The sequence below is a fragment of the Hipposideros armiger genome, unplaced genomic scaffold, assembly GCF_001890085.2.
Source record: "Hipposideros armiger isolate ML-2016 unplaced genomic scaffold, ASM189008v1 scaffold_157, whole genome shotgun sequence".
Taxonomy (NCBI): Eukaryota; Metazoa; Chordata; class Mammalia; order Chiroptera; family Hipposideridae; genus Hipposideros; species Hipposideros armiger.
The window spans coordinates 3,110,468-3,129,220 of record NW_017731507.1 but is presented as its reverse complement, the minus strand read 5'-3'; the positions used below and the strand labels follow the sequence as shown (position 1 = coordinate 3,129,220).

At 44.7% G+C, this 18,753-nt stretch overlaps 1 protein-coding gene across 5 annotated transcripts in view; it reads right to left on the bottom strand.

The window, feature by feature from the left end:
- Positions 1-3,661: 3,661 nt before the first annotated feature.
- DNAAF11 (dynein axonemal assembly factor 11) overlaps positions 3,662-18,753 on the bottom strand; it is a 51,515-nt gene continuing 36,423 nt past the window's right edge. For all 5 annotated transcript variants that reach the window (XM_019651269.1, XM_019651265.1, XM_019651267.1 and 2 more), the window contains 2 exons: positions 10,804-10,889; positions 3,662-4,421 (listed from right to left, as the gene is read on the bottom strand). In XM_019651269.1, the coding sequence (XP_019506814.1) occupies positions 4,244-4,421; positions 10,804-10,889 (264 nt within the window). In that variant the 3' untranslated portion in view covers positions 3,662-4,243. The remainder of the gene's footprint in view (positions 4,422-10,803; positions 10,890-18,753) is intronic.

Here is an 18,753-nt window from a genome sequence, read left to right as displayed (position 1 = left end):
AGGTTAGACCCAGCACTGGAGGCAGGGGTAGGGCTTCCATGGTACCAGGGAGTTGCCCCAACCCTGTCCCATTAGCACAACTCACAGTTGATCTGTCCAGTTGCCTAGAGACACAATGGGCTCCATTTATGGGGCAAGCCATGTTCCGGTCAGGAACAACAAGCTCTGGAAGCCATAGGCCCTGAGTTCTGGCAGGCTAAAGGTGCAGGGGAGAGTGCAAACCAGAGGAGCACTCTGATCAGAAGGACGCTGGTGGGCACGGAGGACTTCACCTTCTCCGACCTTAGGATTCTGCTGATGGCTAATGCAGACCTGCTGATGTTTCTGCTGAGTTCCCATTCTTGTCTGAAGTCAGCAGCTGGGGGGTGCTAACTGCATTCAGGTAACACTTCAGAAGGTAATTTCACACACTGCCTCAGTGCTGATGAGGCACTATTAATTTGGGGACACTTTAACACCACTTCACTGTGCCAGCTTAGCAACCAGGATAATTAATAGGAGGGAAAAAAAAGAGTTAGGGGTTGATTTAAAGAGACATTGCAGTGAAAAAATAAAGAGTCACTGCAAATGTTTTGATACAAAGAAAGCATCTGGGATTCTTTATATATCAGTGGAGGTAAGGGTGTGATCTTGTTGATGTATGTATATGGAATTTTGTGTATTTTTCTTATAAATCAGTGTGGTGTAGTATAAAAGAAACCTGTGTCATAGGAACTGTATGGATTTAAAATAAGATAGAAATGAGTTCCAATCCAGACTCTGTTCTTACTCAAACAATGTGAAGTCATTCAATTTCAGCAAACCCCACATTTCTTATCTCTACAATGGGGCTAAGATGCCCAACATCACAGGGTTATTCTGATTGGGGTTCCTATATATGATGCACTTAACATTGCATTGGCCTCATAGTAGGTACTTTATCAAGGGTTTATAAATGTTAGTCAAGTATGAGAACTTTCCAGACTAGAAAAACATTTTTGAAGTGGATTCTGTGAATCTAGGGTTCTTGGGTCATAAATAAATATCACTAGAGACAGGGGTGAGTGGGGTGGTAGATGAGGGTAAAGGGGGTCCAATATATGGTGATGGAAGGAGAACTGACTCTGGGTGGTGAGCACACATTGCAATGTATAGATGATGTATTATAGAAATGTACACTTAAAACCTACGAAACTTTACTAACCAATGTCACCACAATAAATTTAATTAAAAAAAAAAGAAAAGAAATCTGATTATCTTCCTGTGCAAAGACTTGGCAGACTAGAGTTTAGGAGCCCGGGTCTAGGTGAAGGGGTGTTGTCCCGTGCAGGCTCACCTGGGCATCTAGGCCCAGCTTAAGGTCAGCAACGCTGATCTATAAAGGGAAGCAGGCTTTCAAGCCCACAACATTCAACCTCTGGAGGTTTTCGAGTAGGGCAGTGACATGAAAGACAGAAACTCTGTTGTCAACGTGGGAGAGTCATTTGAATTGCGTACCACGGGTCGGCCCGTGCAGGCTCTCAGGAGCCACTCACGATTCATATACAGCCCTGCTCCCAGTGGAGATGGGGAGAAAATAAGGTGGAATAATCCGGAGGTTGTTGCAATGAGTAAAGCTTACAAAGGTAAAAACCTACAGAGGTAAAAACCTAGATAGGGAACTCATGAAAATGCGTGGTAAGACATGTGGGGGTACAACAAATGGCACCCCTATTTTTACTGGCCCAGTTCCGATTCAGTGAGAGAAATGCAAGGACTATGATACTAACGGATATTCCTTCTCATGGAAGAGGAGGGTGGCACCGCCACGCTGCTCCCACCCTACCCTGACAGGGTTCACCTGGGCTCTGGGACCCAGTGCATCCCCACCTCAGTTCAGTGACACCTCTAACAGAGGACCACGCGTGCTCTCAGGAATGGTGACAACTTTGGTGCCGTGGGCAGGTTGGGTGCCCAGGGGGAGGTGATGGGAGGTGAGGCCTCACAAGAGGCGGGGCCCAGATCTCGTCTCTAGGCAACCATCAGAGGACCATTCATATCGAGGAGGGGTGGGGGTCGCGTTGACATAGCAGACGATGGGAGACGAGTGCAGACAGTGGACATGGGTTTAGAGGAGACTAAAGAAGCAGTTTTTGAGGCAGAATTGACAGGATTTAGTTACCAATTGAATGTTGACCACAGGAAGCAGTGCCGGTGTCTTCTAATCGGGGCAAGTAGAAACTGAATCCATTAGACGAAAGCCAGAAGGCAAGAGGCAGACGAAGGTGACGTGGTGGGACAAGGTGAGGGAGGACAATGAGGTCAATGTGGGGCCAGGAGGAGAGAGTCACTTTAGGAAGGCGGCTAACACCTGAAATGAAGCTCTCAGGGGCATCAGCCCAGAGCTGGCGGCAGAAGCCACGGGAATGGGCCCGGGTCTCCAGGGAGAGGGAGGCTGTGCACATGGAGATGAGGACGGGCCGAAAGGATCACCCTGGGGACGGCATAGTGTGATGGCTGCAGGGAGCAGTCGCTCAGCAGAACGAGGATGGGAACTGGAGAGGGGCCCTCAGAGAAGACAATCTCCCTGGTGCCTGAAGTGGCTCCTTGCACCTAGCGGGGTGCTCCGCACATGCGTGCTGAGTGAGGGACCGTCACCAGGGCAAACGGAAGCTTGCCTCTGACACCTGGAAAACACCAGACCACGTGAGAGGAGCAAAACTTAGGGAGTAGATGTCTAGAACAGCTAGTCTCAGACACAATGGCCTGCCCTGCGTCCACTGGAGATGAGGTATCACTTCCCATCCAAGGTGTCAGGTAAGCTGTGACAGACTGCCAGCAGTGACAGACACACACTCTGTGTCGCAGCCCCAGCTGTGGAGAGGAGGGCAGTCCTCTCGGGGCCAGGAACGAGGGTGCCTGTGCTCAGGCCCTGGGGCTTGGGCGACGCGCACACCTCCCCTAGTGGTCACTGCGGGCGGTGGTCTATTGACATTCACAGCCACTCACATTGGGGAGGGGGGATGTCCTGCTGCAAAGCTCGTCATGGTAGCTGGGGACAGGATGCAGGGACATGAACGACTGTACTGGGGACAGTGGGACATGATGGGCCATCATGCTGCTCAAGAAAACTTGACAAGCAGGAGAAAAAAATGCCCGGACGGGAGAGCATTTGGGCATCGGGAACAGAAGATGACATCACACCCCATGAGATGTCCTCTCTCCCAGGGACTATGAGGACGAGGACTTTCCTGCCCCCGGTGATGCTGACGGGGGCATGAGCAATGAGTCTTCTTAGTAAGAAATGAGCATCGGCAGAGTGAAAAGGGTCAGTGAGGCGGGGGGATCTGGAAACAGCAGCCGCAGCACCAGATTCCAAGGTCACGGATTACTATTGGTATAAAGTTAACGTGGAGTGTTTATCTTGCAGCCGGAATCAGCACACAATGTATCTTCGTCTCCCACTCTGCCTTTGCCCCTTCTTCACTGTGGGTGACCCTTCCCAGCACCTGGGCATGAGTGTAGGCAGGTCTATGGCATTGAGGAGTGACTCCTCTAGAAGAGGATAACCATCACCCATGGGTGGATAAGGCGACACGTGGGACTCTGCGTATCCTTTCTGAGGAGCAGACAGTGTCTCAGCCAGAACAGGCTGCTACAAGGAAATACCACAGACTCAGGAGCTTAACCAACAGACATTTCTTTCTCACAGCTTTGGAGGCTGGGAAGGCCAAGGTCAGGGTGCTGGCAGGTTCGGTTCCTGGTGAGGGCCCTCTTCCTGGCTGGCAGATGGCTGGCTTCTTGCTGAGACCTCACATGGTGGAAGGAGGGAGGGCGGCAGGGCACTGTGGTCTCCTTTCCTCTCCTAAGGACACTAACCCCTTCATGGGGGCCCCATCCTCATGACCTCGTCTAAAACCTAATTACCGCCCAAAGTCCCCAGGGGGTTAGGGCTTCCGCACATGAATTGGGAAGATGATATTCAGTCCATAACAGCATTGTTTTCAGTTATTTAAGGGATAACTGCGTTAGGTTAGTCCTATGATTTACTGAACATTTCACTAGCCAACACTTCATTCTAGACAAATGATGAGCTAAAGCATACTTAAGGCGCACCTTTTCATTTTAAACTAGCGTAAGCATTTACTGTAGAGGGGAAGAGCTAAAACACGGGAGTGCTGATGCTGACACACAACTCGGGGTTCACCCCCTAAATGACATGCGGACAGTCTCTGCACTGAGCAAAGCTGGGTCTGCCAGGTCACAGTCACTGCAGCCCCACGTTTCAAATCAACGGGGGCACTTCCGGGTTATCTTCAAAGTCTGGGTCTTCCTCACTTGGTATAACTGTGGGCTCAGGTCGGACTCTTCGGGACGCATGTTTGTTCCCTTGAACTATGTTAGCCACATCAGGGAAGGAATGCTTGCTAGGGTCCACTTCTAGCCTCTCAACTTGCTTGCTTCTGTAACAGTAAAAAAGGCAAAAGGAAATTGACATGTCATTTAAAATTAAATTTCAAAACAAGATTCAACTCATTCACTCATTTATTCAGCGACCACTGGCAAGTGCTATCCCTGGAACATAGAAACCTCTGGTTTCAAGTAGCTGAGCGCCTTGGAGAAGCAGGAATCTGACCCTGGGAGTAATAATAAGGTGCTAAAATGTGCTCCCAGGTGGTGCGAATGCACGGTGGCTGGGAGACCCTGCACCTCAAAGCCCACAGCCAGGGCCTTAAGAGAACCACTCTGGGCAGGCCTTCCTCCTGAGTGGGGCTAATCAGGCTCATGGACCCTGTGCGTCACACAATCCCACAGGCTGTGGTTTGGCAGGGGCGTTTATGCAAGTTCAGGTGCATAGCAGAGCTCAGCCCACCAATTTCCCCTCCCACAAGAACCTGCTGCTATGCCACACACCCCCACACCCCCACACCCCACCTCCCATCCCTCCATCCCTTGGTCCTCTCAGCAATGTTTATGGTGAAAGGAACAAGAGAGGACCGCCCCTGGCTGATGATTCGCATTATCATAGTCATAGAAACTCTGGATAATGCAGGCCACTGGGTTGCTTTTCTGGCAATTTGAATTCCAAAGGCCTGGAGTTGGGCCCAGTAATTGGTATTTATATAGAGTTCCCCTAGTGATTTTGATGATCAAATTATTTTGCAATCACTACCCCACATTCATTCAGTCGATTATTCAGTGGATATATATTAAGTGCCTACTGTATTCCAGACACCAGCAATCCCAGGGTCTGTGCAAACAGGCGAGTTTCCAGGTGACATCTAACAGGGCAGGGTACAGTGCCCCGATATAAAATCTATCCCATTGCCGTGTGATTGTCTCATTACTGGTCCATTTCCCTACTAGACTGACATCTTTGAGGCAGAGGTTCTATCTTTTTCATCTTGTATCTGTGGCATACAGCCTTACTGAAGAAATACTTGTTGAATAAATGAAAAAAAAAAAAAAGATCAGTAAACTATTGTTAGAAAATGAAATTCAAAAGAAGATTATCTGTGACCTAAAGAAAATCACAGTCTGATGGGCCGGCCGAGTGGCTCAGTTGGTTAAGAGCTCGCTCAAGAGTTTGAGCTCTGAGCAACAGCGGTTCGAGTCCAGCCCGAGCTGAGCAGCCGCTGAGCTGCCAACAGGTGGCAGGATGGCTCAGCTTAAAAAAAAAAAAAAAAGAAAATCACAGTCTGTCGAATCTGGAAGCTCCAAACTGATATCCTCAGACCAAATTCCGGCAGGGGGACTCAATCTGTTGGAGGGCGGGGGTTGGGTTAACTTTGGAAAAACGTAAACTCGCCCTTGTTCTCTAAGCCTTTCCTGCCCCCTCTCTGTTCTGTAATCTGCGCAGCCCTCGAAGGCATCTGAGTCTTTGAGTCCTCTTAGTATTTCTGACTAACACACACAGACCTGCTGAAGATGACTACTGAAGTACACGGAGCGTGCAAAGTAGTCTGTTCTGACTCAGATGGTCCACTATACACTGGGTAGGAAGTTAGGGTTTTCAAAAGCTGAAAGGTACAGTCATTACTAAATACAGCTGTGCTTTTTAATTACTAGGTTCTTATCTAAAAGGCTATGCTATCGGTGGCTTAATTAAGTAAACGACTAAATTCAGCTGTTATAATTACGTTGTCCTTGACTTTGAGGAAAAGCAGCCTACCTCACTCCCAGGCATATCTCCCGGGCCAACCTTCTGGATCTCAGTAATAAGGAGCCGGCAAAGCCAGGACCCAGTTTCTTCCAGCCTCACCATGACGGGTAATTTGCATGCAGGACTTTAATTACTCAGGAAGCTCTGGGTAATAAACAGTGGGCAGCCAGGCCTGGGGCGCTGGAGGATCACGCTAATCCCCCAAATAAAGAGGAGAGGGGCCTCTCCCCTGCTGCCTGCTGCCTCAGTGTCAGAGGCCTGAGGCTACAGATAGGCCCATCGCTGTTTGTACCCACCCCCTGGCTGTAGGAGCCAGAACTCTTGAATTGAGGAAGAATAACTGGGAGACAGAAGGAGTATATTTATTACCACGAAAGGAAGCAAAACAACAACGAAGTCTTACTAGGCATAAAACACATCAAAGATTGATTCCTTCTATTAAAGGATGTAAGAACTTTCTCCCAGTAATATGGTGGGCTGGCATATTTGGGCCCAAGATGCCCATCTCTAGCTGCAAACTTTCTTGAGATAATGAAGGATGTAATAAGATAAAAAGGAACCACCAGGTCAGAATTCAGTGGGTGGAGAAACCCAGAGAAGGAAGTGGGTCCCGTGGCCCTGAGGGGATTTGCTGAGTCCTAAAATTGTGCTTTTGCTGACTGTATGGTGTCTGGGGACAGAGGACAAGGCCCTGAGCATGCCAGGTGGACAGTCTAACGGGACACCCTCTCCGCAGTAAGGGTGAATAAGAAGTAAGCCCACTCTGCCCACCTCCCCAGGAGGCTGCAGAGTGGGAGTTGTCCCTGTGGCACAGGGGAGAGCTGAGCTGCCACCACAAGCTGGTGCTTCAGTAGGTTTAGTAGCTGGTGGCTAAAAATCCTCCGTCTTGAATTCCAAACTGCCAGTGTCCTTGGAGTCTGCCCCAAAGCACATGCTGAGGCTCTCAGGCTGAGCACCTCCCAGATCTCTGAAAAGCCCCCAAACTGTTTTCTAAGACATTGGGGCAGCTCACAGTGAAAAAATAAACAAGCCATCAGGGAAAGGGGTGCTCTGCACGAGAACCAGCAGAAGCCACAGAAGTAGGAACATAACAAATTCAGACACTGACTATGAAAGCAAGAATTAGAAAGCCACTCCGCTTACTATGGTTAAATAAAACATTCCCGACTTAACGAGTGAAATGTTGAGCACTTTTCTTCTGGGACTGGCAATAAGACAAAGATGCCTGTTATCGGCCTCTATTCAACACGGTACTGCAGTGTCCCTACATAGTAAGGCATGAAGAAGAAATAAAACACACAGGTCCGGGAAGAAAGAAAGCCACCATTCTTGGCAGATATATGGAAAATCCAAAAGAAGCAATGGGCTAATAACTTAATAAAATATGAAGAGAGATTAGCAAGGTTGTCAGGTATAAAATGAAATACCAAGTAAATTAAATTACATTGTGGTGATGGCTGCATAATATTGTGAATATACTAAATGCCAGAGCTGTATACTTTTCAGTGGCTAAAATGGTGAATTTAATGTTATGTGTATTTTATTTACCACAATAAAAAAATTGCAAATCAATATACCACCAACCAACAAAAAATAATACACATTTATGATAGCATCAAAAATATCACACATCTAGGGCCAGCCGAGTGGCTCAGTTGGTTAAGAGCTCGCTCAAGAGTCTGAGCTCTGAGCAACAACAGTTCTATGCCCGGCCCGAGCTGAGCTGTCGCTGAGCTGCCAACAGGTGGCAGGATGGCTCAGCTAAAAAAAACAAAAAACAAAACCAAAACAAAACAAAAATATCACACACCTAAAAACTAATAACACAAACTGAAACAATGAGACACCACTACAGGCCTATTAGAATGGCCAAAACCCAGAGCACTGACAACACCAAATGCTGGCGAGGTGGTAGATCAACAGGAACTCTCATACCTCACTGGTGGGGATTCAAAACGGTGCAGCCACTTTGGAACATAGTTTGGCAGTTTCCTACATAACAACACATACTCTCGCCATATGATCCAGCAATTGCACTCCTTGGTGTTTAAGCAAAAGGGGTGAAAACTTATATCCACACAAAAACCTGCACACGATGTTTATAGCAGCTTTATTCGTAATTGCCAAAAACCAGAAGCAAGCAGGATGTCCTCCAGCAGGTAGATGGATGAACAGGTACATTCAGACAATGGAATATTGTTCAGCATGTAAAAAAATGCACTACCAAGTCATGAGAAGACAGGGAGAAAACGTAAATGCATATTACTAAGTAAAAGAAACCAATCTGAAAAGGCTACATACTATATGAAAGCAACTGTATCACATTTTGTCAAGGCAAAACTATGGAGACAGTAAAAAGATCAATAGTTACTCGGGATTAAGCAGAGGAAGGGATGAACTAGCAGAGCACAGAGGATTTTTAGGGAAGTGAGGCAATTCTGTATGATATTATGATGGTGGGTACCTGTCATTATACATTTGTCCAAACCCATTGAATGAACACCACCAAGTTTGAACCCTAATGTAAACTCTGAACTTTGGGTGACAATGATGTGCCCATGTAAGGTCATCATTGTAACAAATGTACCACTGAGATAGGGGACATTGATCATGGGGAAGCTATGCACGAATGGTGGCAGTGGGTAGGTGGAAAGCCCACGAGTGGACCACGTTTTATCATCCTGGTTCCACCCCTCACTTAGCAACTTTGTGATCTTGGGCACTAACCCCCCTGGTCCTCAGGACATTAGGAATAATTGGATTTATCTTGTAGTAATTTTGATTACTAAAGGTAAGACAATGCCTAGCAGCCTACAGCACAGGGAAGGCACTCACTACTCGACACATCCATTTTTGAGGCAGTTGGGTGTCATCGTGCACAGTGTCACTGGGCCACAGGAGTTCGCTGAATGTGTTACCTCCCCCGTCCAGTCTTGATGAGTAAAATGCTCCTCCATGCGCTTTTCTGCTTCCCTCCACTTGGCCTCCACGGTGTGAGGGAAGGGCCGCTCTGGCTGTGAGAGGTTCGAGGGGCCTGTCCTGGTCCTCCCAGGGTGCTGGTGCATCTGTAGTCCTTGTGCGCCTCATACCACCGACCTGCCTGAACTCATTCCTGCATGCAGCCTTAGCGGGCAGCTGTCTGGCTGATGGGTTTGCCCAGCCTGAGGCTGAGGTCATGTGGATAACGCAGTTAGTTAATGAGTCAGGAGCACCACAACCAACCTTCACATAGATATACTGTGTATGGTTGTGAGGTGATCATTTCTCAGCAGTAAAGATGAAAAAGAAAGGTTTTCAAAAATAACACAGGAGGTACTCCTACGAAGAGTGCCGCAAAGACACCTCTAGTCATCACGTGTAGTCACAGTGATGATGGCTTTCCTGGGGTCTGAAAACAAGCTCCCAACTGTTTGGCTTCCTATCCCCACAATTCCTCCCAAATTAGATTCAGACTCTTTACATGTGTTGATGCTGCTGGGGGTTAATTATGACCGTGAATATTCATGATAACACTGTAAATTCCCCATGCATCTGAAACGGAAGTCACTAAGCTGGGAAATACATGAGTGGACTTCCAAGACTGAAAACAGCTCCCCACTTTGCAGGACGAATTCAATTCCATGTCTGTTCAGACAAATCCTATGTTCGAAAGTCCCTGCAAAACTTTGACAGTTGTCTTTGAATATAAAGATGCCTGATTGCTTGTATTATGCAAGACATAAATATAGCTCTTGTTCAGGTATTTTTATAATGATAATTCTAGCATATACATTTGTATCACAAAGATAGTTTGCCTTGGTTCAAAATAGATTTTGCCATCTGGATGGTAAGAGTCTGGAAATCATGACAAGTGGAAGGAAAGTTGAACGAGCATTCTAAGGAGGAATTGAGAAATAACGAGAGCTTTGTCCAAAGTACCTTAAGAGATGTCGCTGCCTACGGGAGGTGGGCTGTGTGCTCTGAGGGTCTCCCGGGGGCAGAGCTAGAATCTTCAATTAGGAATTAAGAGAGGTTTCCTAACATTGGGAAATACCCAGAATGGGGTGAATAGTCTCTCAAGAGGGTGACAGTCCTGGAAGGAAAGGCACTTAAGCAAAGGCAGGGTGATGACCTGTGACCAGGAGGCTGTCGGGAGGGTACAGGATGGGGACCCTCGGCCCTTGTAGCCTTGAGCGTTTGGGAATCTCTGAAGTGGTGGGTGGGTCATAAAAGGGACACAGTGTGAGCAGCATTACAAGCAGGGCTCAGCAGCGGTCCCAATGTGCCCTGGCTACATGACCTTCGGACATTCCATCCTTCTCTCGCCCTCAGTCTCTCCATTTGTAAACTGAGGGTAAAAATGTGTGCAGGTTAAATAAATGAGGTAGTATGGGTAAAGCACACAGAAAAGTGCCCGACACAAAGCAAGGGCCCTGGAAATGTCGGCGGCCACGGGTGCTGATGTTACCACTCTTGTTATCATTATCACAAGAAGGTGGGACCTGTGTGTACACAGGCTTGTTTTTTAGGGATCAAGAGCCCTGCAAATCATGAGTCTAAGTTTTGGGAATAAACATTAACATTCATGGTAGGCATCACTTCAAAACTTTAAATAATTGTATCTTTTCGGGAGGTGCATTCCAGCCACCAAATGACAATGAAGAGGATGATATAAAGGGAAAGACAGACGGGGGAGGTGGTACCTTTCTTTTGTTTGCTCCATGCTGCTGTCCGAAGTACTTTTCACAGGCTTCGGCGTTCGATGGCTGCCTGTAATTACTTCTCCTGCCTGAAACAAAAATGCAACGCACACTCAGTGCTACAATACTCTCTGGTATGTCTTCAAAAATCACATATATATATGGCTAAAATGTTTTCGTTTTCACCACATAGTCCATGGCAGAGTCTACCTTTCAGACGCTCTATGTGGTTTGAGAAGGTTCGATCACAAATTGCATTTGATCACAATGGCCTTGGCAAAGCACGCGCTATCATCTGCCTGCCCAAGGCCAGGCAGGGGGAGGTGGTGACTTCATTCATTTTAACAACAAATTTCCTGAGAGCCAGCAGCACGCCAGGCACTTTTTGGGGTGTTGGGGACACAGATGTGATGGGGACGCTCACTGCCTTTGAGGATTCTCCAGGGAATGGGCTGTAGAGGGAAGTGCTCTGAGCTGGGAGCTCCAATCTACGTTCCCAGCTACGGGACCCTAGACTCCCACTCTGTAAAACGAAGGCATTAGATATGAGCTCGAAGGTCCCTCCTTGGTCTGAAAAAAATCTTTAGTTCTTACACTTCTTTTAAACGAAACAAGCTCAGGGCTAGGCGTGTGAGGTCTCAATAAATAACACCGATGGATTCAATCCAACGAACATACGGCACAGATTATTCAGACCCAGTACTGTCCCTTAGGAAGCTCCCATATGGAAGAGTGTGGGGACCAGAAGAGAACATGGTGGGCACATGCCCACTGATGCCAGCTAGGGATGTCACGTACTTTATTTATTTAAACCCCCCACCTCCCAATATTCTGATAAGACAGGGGTTGCTTGTAGGCGAAGAGAAGGCATTTCAGAACTCCTCTCCTCGTGTTGCCTTGGCCCACCGACCAAGGTGGGGGCTTGTGTTCTTTCATTGCAAGGCAGAGAGAGAGGTAGTGGGTACACATTCCTCTCTCCGCCCCATCAGCTCCTCCTCTTTGGTGAGAAGGTGCCTCATTACTGTCACTGGTGGGCAGGGTCGCTCCTCTGAAAGGGCTGACTCTTCCTCTGCCCTGCCTGAGACCTGGTGTGTTGCACAGCAGTGGTCAGACCCATGCACCTGATTAAGGACAAAGATGGGGTTTGGGCTTCGATGGCCAGTCACCACCCCTACTCCCATCTGCTGGCTCAGGCAAGCACGTTGGACTGGCCATCTGTATTTGGGGAGGGAGTTGGGAGCCCCCAAATGGCCTCAATCCTAAAACAGGATTGTCTGATCCAGTCTCCACAAGACCTTTGCATCACAGTCTGGATACTTAATCAAAGTAATAGATGGGGAATTTCCCATTTGACCGGCGATTCTTGGTTGTGTGCTCCATAGGTCAGAGCCCCCAAAGCCTAGCCTGTTGTTTATCCCATGTGTGCTTCAATAAATGAATGATGAGTGAACAAATGAGGGAGTGAGTCCTAGTCTGGAAGAAGGTAGCATCAAACTCGGGAAGGTGAGTGCTCTTAGGGCTCACCGCCTTCCCATGCCCATCCTTCTATGCGGTGGTACAAGGCCCAGTGCTTTCGGATAGTGCACTTGTGTATTTTTCTATCATAGTTTATAAAAATTCAATTGTGTATGACTGTGTGATTTAGTTCAGCTCCTCTACACAGGAGAACAGGAACATAGGTTAGCCTTTCCCTTCCCATAGACCTCACGGGAAGGCCTGTGTGCAATGCAGAGAGAAAGATCTTTTCTACAGAAAGAAAGACCACCTTTTCTATGTGTATATTGAACAGCAACTGGGAAAAATGCCTTTAAGCATCACAAATGGTTTGTGCCATGGCCAGACTTTTGCTGAGACTCCAGAAGAAAAAAACAAAAACAAAAACAATGAATACTGCATGAACGAAAGACAATATACTTCAAGTCTGGAAGAGTTTGTTCAGAAATGTTTTCAAGGAGGTACAGCCTGCATAACAAAAACTTTTGGAAGGATACTGTGAAAGAATCAGAAAGTAAAAAGCCACCAATGCAATGTTTACCGGATAATTAAAGATGGTGACTCAGGGAAACGCTCACCCAACAAAGCAGGTTTTTATTATCATCATCAAATACAGTTTATTTTGGAGGAGGCTGATTCTAAAATGTTGTATTTGTTATGTTTTAAAATATATTTCATGCCATAATTTTATTGTTTTCCAACCACCTCTTGCAGGCCAACAATGTTATGTTTTTGGACGTTACTGCGGCAGCATATGAATGATTACAGTATTTTAATGTGAAAACTTGAACTGGTTTTCTTCCTTGTTTCCAGCTGAACTAGTGCGATGAATACAAATACTGCCCCCACCTACCCAGACTATCCTTAAGGAAATGGAAATGCTTTTTAGTTGCTATGATTCTGGTGCTTGTTTATTAAGCCATATTAACGTCAAACATGAAGGAAAAAGAAGATGGAACTGAGGACACCAAACAGAGATGCCTCCCTGTGGAAGGGAGTGGAGAGAGATCATTAGGATAGTGAGAAGTGACTGCCCTCCTGCAGGGCCTCTGAGACATGGGCCTGCATGGTATGTGTGGAGCCTCTCTGTCTACGAGAATTTTCTGCAATGGCAGCAATGCACTGTGTGGCCCAACATGGCTGCTGAGCATTTGAAATGTGGTTGGTGCAACTGAGACACTGAAATTTCATTTCATTTTAAGTAATTTTAATTTGTGTTGACCAAGCTAGAGAGTTGGGAATGTGACCAGAGTGAGCCCCATACCCATGGGTGGGCCGCCCGATTCCTCTTCGGGGGCGAAGGACATCCCGTCCGTACCAGTTACCCCTAATTCATCTGTCCCCCTCAACTGCATGGCCTTTTCACTTCTAGAACTCTCTGCTCCTTCCCTGAGATGCCTGAGACCTAGAGCCTATGTGTCCTAATCTCTCTGCTCAGTGTCGGATCTAAGGCTGCTCCCAGCCCAACTCTGGACAAGTCTAAAGGACCCTGTCCTCCCAGCGCTCGCTGAGGAGGCGGCTGAGGCCTCTGATGGGCCTGCATCGCAGCTCAGCTTCTGTCTTCCCTCCCTACCTCACGCCTTGATCCCTAGGCTACTCCCTAGAAAATATTTTGCGTGCTCATCTTCATCTCAGAATCTGGGAGAAGAGGCACCTTAGCACCTTTTTAAAATTGTTTTTTTTTAAATATTTTAATTACCTTCATGAGGCCAATGTTAGTCAAAATTCATTAAAATATAAACTTTAAGAAAAAAGTTCTTGAGCCAAAAGTACAAGTTTTGTATTGCTTCACGTTGTAAATGCACTAACGAGAATGGGAACATATGCATAATTAGAGTCTTAAAACACCCCGTTGCTAACACTGTTATTTGTCACATAATAAGCTCAGACAAAGATTCTCTGTGTTTATGGAAATGCAAATAGACTCACAAATCTGGAGCTTTTCTTCACAGAGAATTTGCTGTGCACCAGAATCTAAATGTGTTTCTTATTTTTAAAAGATATTTTCGGCTCAGTGAGTTTCAAAGGTTCTCTTAAGTTGAAAAGTTAGGAGGAATTAAGGAATCAGCAGTAAGAAAAATATTAACACCAAACATTTACATTAACAGTAGGTAAAACTCTTCTGACAAGAGGTCTAATTTTCCAAGCAGAGGACCATAGGTTCAGCGTTCCAAGGCACTGTTCGGTTTCCTACTGCACCTGCGACTCTTCCTCTAGGAAGTGAAGTTCATTAACATTAAGCATCTTTTTCATTTGTGCAAAGCATGTTGAGGGATGAGTAATGGAAAAGTTGTAAGGGCCAAAATATGGTTAATAAATTAGATACTGTGGGGCTAATGGTTTCCTGAATCCACAGAGAGGAATGTAAACAGCAACTACTTGAAAATTCAATTGTGGGATAGGCATAAAGGGACAAATTAAAGCTGTAATGATATTAAGCATTATTTGAACTTGTATGGAGTGCTGCAATTGAAAGCGAGGAGTGAACATGGAGGGAGTGACCAAGTCCACTTTGCTACAGAATGCAAAAGTCCTTTCTAAGGCATTCCTGACAGACGGCTCTCCAGCCTTTGCTTAAATAGCACTGTGGGACGGGTCTCGTTACTTCCTCAGGCAGCACCCTGTGCTGAGAAATCCACACTTATTTTAACAAAGTGTATGTGTTTGCTTCAACAACTATAAAAGTTCCTAATACAAGACCCCTGGACTATGTGAGCCGAGTAAAAATACAGAAAACAGATGAAATGGAGGAATACATAGTTCTCTAGTCTTATATTTAGGTGGAACCATAGAAACTACCAATATCTGACTGTTTTCAACCTATGAAACCGTGATTTCCCAGGATTCCACTTGGCAGTTATTTACATGATGTTTAAGAAGAATGGGCACACGATCACGCCACTTCAGATGAAGTGAATGAAAAGCACGAATGGACAAAGAAAATGAAGTATAATCAGAGATGCTTGAGAAAGAAACTATAAAACAATCAACCTTTAAAACTTTTTCCTACATATTATTCTTCAGTAAAAGTATTCATGAAAATTAGAAGTAAATTTCTCTTTCTGTTAGGTTTTCACCCGGTACCATAGTTTCAACTGTTCGTTACCTCCATTAAATCTGTTCAAAGAAGTATTTACTGAGCGTCAACTCAGTGGGAGATACGGAGTGATAGATTAAAAAGTTGTCCCTGATTATCTCACGAGGGATGAAGATGCGTAAGCAATTAAAATCCATTGGAGTGCATTTGACAGGTACATGCATAGGCTATTACAGAAGCCCAAGGGAGGGCCACACCCTGGGCGGCATGGGGAACAAGGTGGCTAACTGGAGGGTGTGAGGTTTAATGTGAATTTTAAAGAATAGGGAGGAATCTGCCAGAAGATGGAGGTCACACAGGCGATGAAGAACATTCCAGGGCAAGAAAAAAGCATGAATAGACGGGGAGGTAAATGACCACATAAGTTAGCGGAGGACATTAGGCACATAATAGCTGGACAAAAGGCGGAAGAGTTAACCAGGCAAAACTCAGCTCCTGGGAGACTTCATTTTAAGGTACTTGGACTTTGCACAAGAAATGATGGAATCCTTTGCAGTACTTTATTTTCCCTCAGTGGTAGTTATTCATTCATCTCAGTTGAAAGAGCAATATTCTAAATGTGCTTTCTTATTTTCACCAGCCAACGTGTGTGACGTTACCAAAAATACTAAGTCTAGTGGAGGGATGGCTTTTGAAAGATGTATTTCTTTCTTCACTAGATCAAAATATACTTTTCTTTCTTTTTAGATGATGATAGTCAGGTTTCTGCGGCCACACCCCCCTCCCTGGCCAACTCAACTCTGCAAATACTAAGGACATACAATCCTGTTGGGAAAATGTCTAAATGTGTGATATGGCCATGATCTTGACTATAAGAATACCCCCATGTAAATTGCTAGCTAATTAACTATTCTGGGCTTCAGCTGGCCAATAAAGTACAGGCATGTCCACCTTTTTCTAGTCTCCCACAATGAGTTTTGGACTCTGCATTCAAGATCATGTAGTGCTTATCCATCCTCTTAAAAGGAGCCATGCATCAGTACAATCCATTAAGCAAAATTTCCCCTAAGAACACGAAAGTTAAATGGATATTGTCCTTTAAAAGAATTTAATATTAATAACTGACTTTTATACTCTTCAGTCCAGGCCTCTGCGGTATTTTAAGGAGGGTATAACATGGCATCCTAACTCGTAATATAGGTACCGGGCCTGTTCACCATCATATCCCAATTTTATTTGTTGGTTTACTCTACATTTTATACCCAACTATATTTCTATGCACTTATAATTAAATGTAATTTCTATATATTTCTTTTCTTTTGAAAATGAAAATGAGGTTTCCATAGGGTTTTATCTATTATGAACTTTTAAAGCTACCTCAATTATATTATCAAAAAATAAATGGTTCTACTTTTTGTTGCTATCTATCAAAGATGGAAGTTGGTCATAAATCTTCTAGTAGAGCTGATTCAGTTAATTTTTCCTTATGTTTGTAAGACACTTCAATAATGCACAATCTAGTGAATAAAAGGCAGTTGGCTCTTTATTTCATATTATTTTTTGTTACTACAGGATAATCCTTGTTTCATTTAATGCTTTACATTCTATCATGTCTGATACTAATTTTGCCATAGAATATTGGCATATTCTATTGCCAATAGAATGCAATTGCTTGCATTCACTTAACATAGCTTTACCCATTCTTTTCTATACGTAGTTCCTGTGTCTTTTAGATCCAGGTGTGTTCCTGTAAGCTGGAGAGCATAAGTGATTTTATAACTCTTACTTTCCTTACAGATTTTCTGCTTTTTGTGTTTCCTTCCTCATGTTTTTCTATTCTGGGTAACTATATTGGCTTTTGTTTGCATTTATTTTCTGTAATGCTTTGTAATTTTTACATCTTTATTTAATTCTATTCCTTTCCCCCTGCAAACATTTATATTAAAGATCAACATAACTAATGTGCAAATTATATATTTAGAGGTTTTGAAAGAGAAAGTGTTTATATGTGCGTATTCTCCTCATTCACAATTTCCGTTTGAATCTAAGTTTTATAAATCACAAAACTTTCTTTTTACATCACCTTTACTACTCTTCCAAAGGAAATAATGTTTTGAATCTTTTGAAACTTTATTCAAAACAATTACAACTATTTCCATAAGATGACAGTGTCTTGGTAGCAGAGAGCTCATGGGTGAGACAGATACCATAACCTCAATCCTAACTGCAAGAAGACATCCCTGGGGCGTCTCATTCAGCGCAAGTCTTCCTTCCTCTTTGCGTTTCCAAGAACTTCACAGATGCCCAGCACACAGGAGGTGTTCGTTAAAATGTATAGAACATCTGAATGAGTTAACAGCAACAGATTAGAACTAAGAGAAGATCCTGTGCGATACCTATTCCTGCCTATTACGTCTACAAATGGGGAAGATATGGTTCTATGGGAGGCAGCTTCAGGTAGGCTGGGCCCTGTTGGTGCTGGGAGTACTTAGGGGCAACGGAACTTGGGAGCCATAGAAGATCCCAGCAGCTACGACTATGACACTAGTCTCTGAGCCAACAGCATCATTTCAAGTTTAGGCAGACAGGAACAGTACTACTTAACAAGAGTCTGAGCCTGTTTGAAACTGGGACTTCTAAACTGAGTCAAGGACAGATCTGGGTCAATGGGCATGATGGTCAGTGGTGTCAGCAAGGAGAAGACGGGAAGAAGGACCTGAGAGACCTGTGTCATTTCTTTCCTCTTCCACAGTAATTCACACAATGCTATTTATTCATACTAAATGCTTAATAAGTCTTCGATGCATTGAATAAATATTTTAATTGATTAATTAATAATTCATTAAGTGTCTAAAGTTTTTCATAGTTTTGCAGAAAGTCTTCTATTTCTGACTTCTGGCACCTTACTTCCATGTTGTGACAACCCAAACATGCTAATTCCCTTATCTGATATTAATAACTTTCGTATAATTTATTTATGGGTGCACCATAATTTTTGCTTAAGTGAACACACTTAACATCTTCCCCCATGCCTCAGAAGTGATTTCTAAAAATGTCTCCACATTGTTTTCTTCATAGAACTTCCAAACTGTGTAAGTCCATTAGATATCAGCCTGCCTTGATGTAAGCCAATGATTTGATTTGGAGAGCGGGGGAGTGGGCTTGGTGATGGGATGCCCCGCACTCAGTGAGCAGGTCCAGCGCCACAACAGTCATAGAAGGCCACATTCTAACGATCTTATATCAGCTTCAGAGGAATTGGGTCACTTGTAAATTATCCATCTTCTTATATATGAGTATCTCTGATGTTTATACTGATTAGTTAATTATCCATAATTCTAGTACTGAACATTTGAATATGCAAAGGTCAGATTCCCGTAAAGCAATATTACTAATATAAAACTTTAGAATCAATAATACTT